At 45.1% G+C, this 9,213-nt stretch overlaps 1 protein-coding gene and 1 long non-coding RNA gene across 2 annotated transcripts in view; one reads left to right on the top strand and one right to left on the bottom strand.

The window, feature by feature from the left end:
• The window catches only part of LOC111529383, a 21,364-nt gene extending 13,452 nt beyond the window's left edge, over positions 1–7,912 (bottom strand). Inside the window, exons 1-4 of the long non-coding RNA XR_002727412.1 lie at positions 6,461–7,912; positions 6,238–6,308; positions 6,075–6,129; positions 2,607–2,695 (exon numbers count right to left, since the gene is read on the bottom strand). This is a non-coding gene — a long non-coding RNA (uncharacterized LOC111529383). The remainder of the gene's footprint in view (positions 1–2,606; positions 2,696–6,074; positions 6,130–6,237; positions 6,309–6,460) is intronic.
• Positions 1,747–2,282, top strand: LOC111529381 (zinc finger and SCAN domain-containing protein 2-like). Its single transcript, XM_023196288.3, has one exon. The coding sequence runs from the start codon at positions 1,874–1,876 to the stop codon at positions 2,279–2,281; it is 408 nt and encodes a 135-aa protein (XP_023052056.1). The 5' UTR covers positions 1,747–1,873; the 3' UTR covers position 2,282.
• Positions 7,913–9,213: the final 1,301 nt, after the last annotated feature.

Here is a 9,213-nt window from a genome sequence, read left to right as displayed (position 1 = left end):
GTGTGATGTTCCCCTTCCCGAGTCCAAGTGAGCTCATTGTTCAGTTCCCACCTATGAGTGAGAACATGCGGTGTTTGGTTTTCTCTTCTTGTGATAGTTTGCTAAGAATGATGGTTTCCAGCTGCATCCATGTCCCTACAAAGGACGCAAACTCATCCTTTTTTATGGCTGCATAGTATTCCATGGTGTATATGTGCCACATTTTCTTAATCCAGTCTGTCACTGATGGACATTTGGGTTGATTCCAAGTCTTTGCTATTGTGAATAGTGCCGCAATAAACATACGTGTGCATGTGTCTTTGTAGTAGCATAATTTATAATCCTTTGGGTATATACCCAGTAGTGGGATGGCTGGGTCATATGGTACATCTAGTTCTAGATCCTTGAGGAATCGCCATACTGTTTTCCATAATGGTTGAACTAGTTTACAATCCCACCAACAGTGTAAAAGTGTTCCTATTTCTCCACATCCTCTCCAACACCTATTGTTTCCTGATTTTTTAATGATTGCCATTCTAACTGGTGTGAGATGGTATCTCATTGTGGTTTTGATTTGCATTTCTCTGATGGCCAGTGATGATGAGCATTTTTTCATGTGTCTGTTGGCTGTATGAATGTCTTCTTTTGAGAAATGTCTGTTCATATCCTTTCCCCACTTTTGGATGGGGTTGTTTGTTTTTTTCTTGTATATTTGTTTGAGTTCTTTGTAGATTCTGGAAATGAGCCCTTTGTCAGATGAGTAGATTGCAAAAATTTTCTCCCATTCTGTAGGTTGCCTGTTCACTCTGATGGTAGTTTCTTTTGCTGTGCAGAAGCTCTTTAGTTTAATGAGATCCCATTTGTCAATTTTGGCTTTTGCTGCCGTTGCTTTTGGTGTTTTAGACATGAAGTCCTTGCCCATGCCTATGTCCTGAATGGTACTACCTAGATTTTCTTCTAGGGTTTTTATGGTATTAGGTCTAACATTTAAGTCTCTAATCCATCTTGAATTAATCTTCGTATAAGGAGTAAGGAAAGGATCCAGTTTCAGCTTTCTACTTATGGCTAGCCAATTTTCCCAGCACCATTTATTAAATAGGGAATCCTTTCCCCATTTCTTGTTTTTCTCAGGTTTGTCAAATATCAGATGGTTGTAGATGTGTGGCATTATTTCTGAAGGCTCCGTTCTGTTCCATTGGTCTATATCTCTGTTTTGGTACCAGTACCATGCTGTTTTGGTTACTGTAGCCTTGTAGTATAGTTTGAAGTCAGGTAGCGTGACGCCTCCGGCTTTGTCCTTTTGACTTAGGATTGTCTTGGCAATGCGGGCTCTTTTTTGGTTCCATATGAACTTTAAAGCAGTTTTTTCCAATTCTGTGAAGAAACTCATTGGTATGACCTTCATACAAAGAAGAGACCCAGAATTTTACCTATTACCCTAAGCCTAGCTACAAGAGACAGTATCTCTCCTATTGGCTGACTCAAATACAGTAGTTACTATTGCACCTTGATCTGGATCATAAAATATATCACAGTATTTCCTGAGGGCAGGAACCAGGCAAGAGAGTCACATCACCTAGGTGCTCGGCCAGATATGCTACAATCCCTTCCTGAAAGCAGGGTACAAGCAGCAGAGTCAAATCATAAAAGTGCTGGGCCCAGCAATATGTCTCAATACCTTCTGTGGGCAGTGCCAAAGCAGGAGGATAGTCATATTACCAAGGTGCTGGGACCAGTGATATGTCACAATCTCATTTGCAAGCTGGACTCAGGCAGGAAAGTCAAATCACTCAGGTGCTAAGCAGAGTTGTATGTTAAAATCACACCTGAGAGCCTGGCTGGAGAAGACTGAGGTTCAAGGCTTGAAGCCTAAGTGATTGCCCCAGGACCGTGGATGATGGCTGCAGAGATCCCGAGAGTGACCACTCCACTGAGCCTCTTGGTCCAGGTGCCTCAAGTGGAAGATAGACGGAAGGAGGAGGTCACCACCATGATCCTGGAAGATGACTCCTGGGTGCAGGAAGCTGTGTTGCAGGAGGATGGCCATGAGTCTGACCCCTTTCCCCAGAGTGCTGGCAAGGGCAGCTCCCAGGAGGAGGTGACCAGGGGACCACAGGGTGCACTCAGCCGCCTCCGAGAGCTCTGTCGGCGCTGGCTGAGGCCAGAGGTACACACCAAGGAGCAGATGTTAACCATGCTACCAAAGGAAATTCAGGCTTGGCTACAAGAGCATCGGCCTGAAAGCAGTGAGGAGGCAGCGGCCCTGGTGGAAGACTTGACCCAGACCCTTCGGGGACAGTGAAACAGCTTCCTGCATACATGGCTGCCCTGTGTGATTCCGGTTGCAGCCTCACCTCCTTTGCCTCTCTGAACCAAAGAAGCCAGCCCTACTTACCCCAGTTCCCAAACACAGGAAGTGATCTTCTGCCTGAGCTTTCTGAAATCTGCTCCCTCTCACCCCAGGGCTTTCCATGCTTATTCATTGCACTTCCTTCCTCATTGCTTCTACCCAGTCTGCTGTTTTGGGAAGCCCTGACATGTATTTCAGTGTCTGCAAATTTTATCTTCTGATCTCACTGAAAATAAAATTGGAGTTTTACTTGTAAAAAAAAAAAAAAAAATCACACCTGCAGGAGGTCCAGGGACGAGACTACCAATCTCACACCTTTCCTGGTTCTTGGTATGAGAGTCACTGCTCACTGTAGGTTGGGTACAACTGAAGTAAGAAATTAAGAAAATAACAAAATAATAGCATAATAATGGTAAAGATTATAGTAATAGACAAATAATAATAGTTCATAGAATGAATTGTTGTATTAACCAAGGCTGAAAAAAATTTACGTAGCCCCCTACAAAGTTAAAGTTTAAAAAAAATATTAACTGCCTGTCCCAAAAAACATTAACCATATGTACTCTCCACACATTTTGTAGGGTCTATAAGCTCGTTCCTTTCTTAGCTGCAAGGTCACAAAACAAATAAGCATAAGCTACAAACCAAGTTTTCCCAAAGATGTAAGACATGTTGCAAAAATATCACAGCAGCCTTTGTTCTTGCTTCTGTAAGCCTGCTTCCTGCTTCACATAGTGCCCGCCTCAAAATACTTGAAAACAACTGAGTTCTTTGTTCGGGGCTCAGACTTTCAGGACACATGTCCACTGAGCCAGTACACACCTTAAATAAACACTTCCTGCCCTCCATTCGATCTCTCCAGTTCCTTAATTTCCCACAACATAAGTACACAAGTCACAGTCTCAATGGTGGACTAGATATGTGTTTGGGAGCCTAAATTTCTCCTGCAGACTTTGTCTCCTCCATGGATTCACAACATCATGGGTGTGCTAAATCTTGGTCTGAAAGTCAGCAACCCACCTGTGGACTGAATCCACGTATGAGATTCAGCCACGTATGCAGTCAATTTTCCAACTTTCAACTGACTTTGGGTGTGAGATTCGGAATCTCAACAATAGACTGTGTTCATGTAGAATGACGACAATCTTTACTGTCTGTTGAGTGTACATCTAAATGTCACAATGTCACCTGTGTGCTGAGCTCAGCACTCAGCACTATTCAAGTGTTTCATACAGTATGCATAAGAGTCACAGTCTTCTTTGCAACCTTTGTGATGATATAGACAAATAATTATACCAATGGTTCTAAGCCTGGATATGCAAGTAAATATGTCTCCAATTGGATAGATCTAGATTGGAGAGTCCTCACTTGCCTATGTGCTGGGTTTAGAAATGAGTCACCATTGGCCGGGCGCCTGTAATCCCAGCACTTTGGGAGGCAGAGGCAGGTGGATCACAAGGTCAGGAGTTCAAGACCAGCCTGGCCAATGTGGTGAAATGCCATCTCTACTAAAAATACAAAAATTAGACAGGTGTGGTGACGCGTGCCTGTAGTCCCAGCTACTCGGGAGGCTGAGTCAGGAGAATGGCGTGAACCCAGGAGGCAGTGCTTATAGTGAGCAGAGATCATGCCATTATACTCCAGCCTGGGCAACACAGTGAGACTCCATTTCAAAAAAAAAAAAGAAAAAGAAATGAGTCACCATCCCCAGCCAGGCGCGGTGGCTCACGCTGTAATGCCAGCACTTTGGGAGGCCGAGGTGGGCGGATCACGAGGTCAGGAGATGGAGACCATCTTGGCCAACATGGTGAAACCCCATCTCTACTAAAACACAAAAAATTAGCTGGGGGTGGTGGCACATGCCTGTAATCCTAGCTACTTTGGAGGCTGAGGCAGGGGAATTGCTTGAACCCGGGAGGCGGAGGTTGTGGTGACTGAGATCGCGCCACTGCACTCCAGCCTGGGTGACAGAGTGAGACTCTGTCTCCAAAGAAAAGAAAAAAGGAAGAAATGAGTCACCATCCCAACGCAGTCTTCAGCTAAAATTGTTACTGTCGTGTGGCTGGATGCTCACATGTGACACTCACATTTCCAACTCTGGACTGCATCTATATTTTAGATTTAGGACCTCTCCAGTGGGTTTCATCAATGTGTTAGGGTGAGAATCCCAGTGGTTGGTGTGCATGTGAGAAGCACAATTTCATCTGTGCTTTGCACCTTTTGATGACACTGTGTAGACTACTGGAGGGCTTTATATTATATGCAAGACAGTGGTAATCCTCTATGACCTTTGTGTGAAGAAGAGATTCAGAATGCTACCCAGTTTTTAAGGCCTACTTATGAAAGACAGTATCTCCTCTATTTGCCAGTTTGAGGTATGAGAGTCCTCATTACACCTGTCAAGTTTGCCAAGGTATATTCAAAATCCCAACTGTCCACGGAGAGCCAACAGAAGAGTCACATCACCTCAGTGATAGGCCAGGGATATGTCACAATCTTTCCAGAGGGCAGGGGTGAGGCAGGAGGGGTCACATTACCTGGGTGCTCAACCAGGGATATGTTACAATTTCCTCCTGAAAGCAAGTCACATGAAGCAGAGTCCCATCACCAGTGTGATTGGCTCAGGAGTATGTCACAATGCTCTCTGTTGGCAAGTCACAAGCAGGAGTGACACATACCTGGTTGCTGAGCCCAGTGATATGTGACAATCTTCCCTCTGGGCAGAGTGAAGGTAGAAAAGAAGAGTCACATCTCCCAGATGATTGATGCAAAATTATGTCACAGGGCAACTGTGAGCCAGGCCCAGGCAAGAGCCTCCAACTGCCTAGGTGTTAAGCTCAGCAGTATGTCACACTACCAAAAATTCTAAGTCCCAATCATAAGAGGAGAGTCACATCACCTAGGTGCTGGGTTCAGTGAAATGTCACAAGCCCTTTTGGCAGGACAAAAGCAAAGAGTCACATCACCTAGGAGGTGATGAATAGAAAGATATATTATAACCCAGAGGGCAAATGGGGCTGTGCTGGAGGGCAAAATCACCTAGGTGCTGGACCCAGAAATACGTCACAGTACACAATATATGCACAGCCCATGCAGAATAGGAGAGTCATATTACCTAGGTGCTAGATATAGGCATATATCATAATATATCCTGAGTGAAGGCCCAGAAAAGAGAGTCACATCACCTAGGTGACGGGCCCAGAGATATGTCACGATGCCCATTGTGGATAGGGCTCAGAAAAAAAGAGGAGAGTCACATAACCTAAGGGCTGAGCCCAGCTGTATTTCACAATCACCTCCGTGGGCAAGGGTCAGGAAAAAAAAAATTGTATCATTTAGGTGATGGGCTCAAAAATATGTCATAATTACTTCTTTGGGAAGAAATCAGAATAATTACATCTGTGTGCTGGTTCAGGCAATAAGTCACTCTCCATCTCTGGTCATGGCTCAGGCAGGAGAAGAGTCAAATCACCTAGGTGCTGGGCCCAAAGATATGTCAAAATCTCTTTTATTAAAAAAACTCAGTCACATCAAATAGTTGATGGGCCCAGAGATAAGTCACAATGTCTTCTGTGGGTAGGTTTTAGCAGGAAGACTTAACATAACCTTGGTTCTGGGCCCAGCAGTATGTTATAATGTCTTCTGAGAGCAAGGCCAAGTCCAAAAAGTAATGCCACCTTGAAGTTGGGCCCAGCATTATGTTACAATCTTTTCTACAGGCAGAACCTAAGAAGAGAAAACTTACATTAGCTAGGTGCTGGACTTAGCAATACATCAAAATCCCCCCTGTGAGCAGAGACCTGGCGAGAAGAGAGTCAAATCACCAGAATGATGAGTTGATGAGTGCAGAGATATTTCACAATGCCCCCTGGACTTAAGGCAGGACTCAAGCAGGAAGGTTACATCACCTGGCTGTTGGACCCAGCAATATGTCACAATAATCCATGTGGGCAGTGCACAGACAGGAGAGTCACAGAACCTGGGTGCAGAGATTAGTGATATGTTACAATGTGTTTTGGGGGCAGCCCCAAGGCAGGGGAGTAGGCTCATATCACCTGGGTGCAATTCCCAGCAACATGTCACAATGCCCCCTATCGGCAGCACCAAGGCAGACAAATGGAGTCACATTACTTAAATGCTAGGTCCAGTGATGTCACAGTCCCATCTGTTGTCTGGTCCCAGGCAGAAGAGTCAAATCAGGTGATGGGCAGAGGCATATGTCACAGTTGCATCTGCACAAAGGTCCATAGATGAGATTAACACTCCCAAACACATCCCAGTTTTCAATACGAGAGTAAACACCACCTGTATGTTGAGACTAAGTACAGGAGTCACAGTTTCAGTAGTGAACTGCATCTGTGAATTAGTGCCTCAATTTTTTTGTGCAGACTGTTTTAGTGGAGTCACAGGCTCACAGGTATGCTGAATGTTGGTCTCAGGGACACCAACCCACCTATGGATGAAATCCATGCACAAGAGTCAATTTTCCAACTTCTGACTCTTTCTGGGTGTCAGATTCCAAACCTCAACAGGGGGCTGCATTCATGTGTGAGGATAACAATCTTTACTGTTGGCTGGGTGTGCATACAAGTGTCACAATGTTGCCTCTGTGTGGGGCCATGTTAAGACACCCTCTGTATTATCTGAGGGTTTTATATGGTATGCATGAGAGTTGGAAATCCACTGAGACCTTCTTGCTGGTATAGACCCATGTTTGAACCTGTAGCACTAAGCCCAAGTATGACAGTCAACATTTCTCCAATTGGTTGGGTTCAGATATGAGAGGTCTTGCCTGCCTATGATCTAGAAATGAGTCACCATCCCAACTTTAGCCAGACGATTACATATGACAGTCACTATTCCAACTATGGACTGTGCCCAGCTGTGAGATTAAGGACCTCACCAGTGGGTTCTTTCCATGTTTAAAGGGTGACAATCCTAGCACTTGGTGGAGAGTGCATACAAAAACCACAGTCTCATATTTTTGCTGGGCTCTGTGATAACATTCTCTGCACAAAATGAAGGTTTTATACAACATGCAAAAGAGTGGTAATCCTCTATGACCTTAGTATAAAGAGAAGACCCAGAATCTTACCCATTTCCTTAAGGTTACCTAACATACGTGGTATCACTCTTATTGGCTGGCTCAAGATACAACAGTCCTCATTGCATATGTGAGCTGGGCTAAGATGTGTTTCACAATCCCATCCGTGAGCATGGAGCAAGCAGAGAGACACATCGACTGCCTCTCTGCCAGGGATATGTCACAGTCTTCCATGAAAGCATGGACCCAGCTGGAGAGTCCCATCACCCAGGTGCCTGGCCAAAGATATGTTACGATGCCCTTCTGAGAGCAGGGAACTCGCAAAAGAGTCAAATCCCCTGGGCACTGGGCCCAGCAATATATTCCAGTGCTCCCTGTGGGCAAGGCCAAATGAGAAGAGACACATCACCTGGTTTGCTGGGCCCTGTGATATATTGCAATTTTTCCATTAGGGCAGTGTGCAAGAAAAAGAGGGAAATCACATCCCCAAAGTGACAGATGCAGACATATGTCACAAGGGCTACCGTAGACAGGGCCCAGAAAAGTCTCTCATCCCTTGGGTGTTGAGCTCAGCAGTATGTCACAATACCCAAAATATGCAGGCTCCAGGCAAAAAAAAAAAAAAAAAAAAAAAAAGCACCAAGGTGCTGGATCCAGTGCTATGTCACAATTCTCTTTTTGGTTAGGGTCCAGGCAAATAAAGAGAGTCACTTTGCCTAGGTGATAAATAAAAGGATATGTCATAACACCCCTTAACACCCCTTTGGGCAGGGCCCATATAGAAGAATCTTATTACCTAGCTGCTAGACTCAGCAATACATCACAATTTCACTCTGAGCAGAGCACTAGCAATAGAGGAGAGACACACCACTTAGGTGGTAGGTCAAGAGATACTTTACTATCTTTCTTTTGGGCAAAGCCCACATCAGAGAGGAGAGTGCTCATCAAATAGTTGATGAACGCAGAGATATGTCACAAACCCCTAAGAATAAAGCCCAGGCAGAAGAGCCACATCACCTGGGTGCTGGGTTCAGCAATATGTCACAACCAGGCAGGAAAGTCACAATTACTTGGATGCTAGGTCCAGCAATATGTCACAATGTCCCTTGTGGACTAGGCCCAGGCAGGAGAAGAGTCACATCACCTAGGTACTGGACCAGGCAATTATGTCACAATCCTCCCAGAAAGCAGGGCAAAACAGGACAGTCAAATCACTTAGTTGCTGGGTCCAGTAATACATTGTAATATCTCCTGAGGGCAAGGCCCAGGCAGAAGAGGAGTTACATCATGTAGGTACTGGGTCCCACCATATGTCACATCTATTCTATGGGCAGAATATAGGAAAAATGGAAGAGTCACATCAACGGGGTGCTGGGCCAGTAATAGTTCCAAATCTCTTCTGTGAGCAAAAACAAGGCAATAAAAGAGAATCACATCACCTGAGTGATAGGCATAGAGATAAGTCACAATGCCCCCTGTAGGCAGGTCTCAAAGAAGAAAGTTACATCCCCTGGGTGATAGACTTACCAATCTGTCACAATGCCTCTGTGGACAGGGTCCTTGCAGGAAAGTCGCATTACCTGAATGTTGAACCCAACGATATATTCCAGGCAAGACAGGAGAGTTAAATCACTTTGGTTGGCCGGGCGTGGTGGCTCACACCTGTAATCCCAGCACTTTGGGAGGCCGAGGCAGGGAGGCCTATCCCATCACTCTAAGATGGGAGTTCGAGACCAGCCTGGAAAACATGGCAAAACCCCATCTCTACTAAAAATACAAAACATTAGCCGGGCATGGTGATGGGCACCTGTAATCCCAGCTACTCAGGAGGCTGAGACAG

Source organism: Piliocolobus tephrosceles, chromosome 8 (assembly GCF_002776525.5).
Source record: "Piliocolobus tephrosceles isolate RC106 chromosome 8, ASM277652v3, whole genome shotgun sequence".
NCBI lineage: Eukaryota > Metazoa > Chordata > Mammalia > Primates > Cercopithecidae > Piliocolobus > Piliocolobus tephrosceles.
This window is presented reverse-complemented; position numbering and strand designations above follow the sequence as displayed.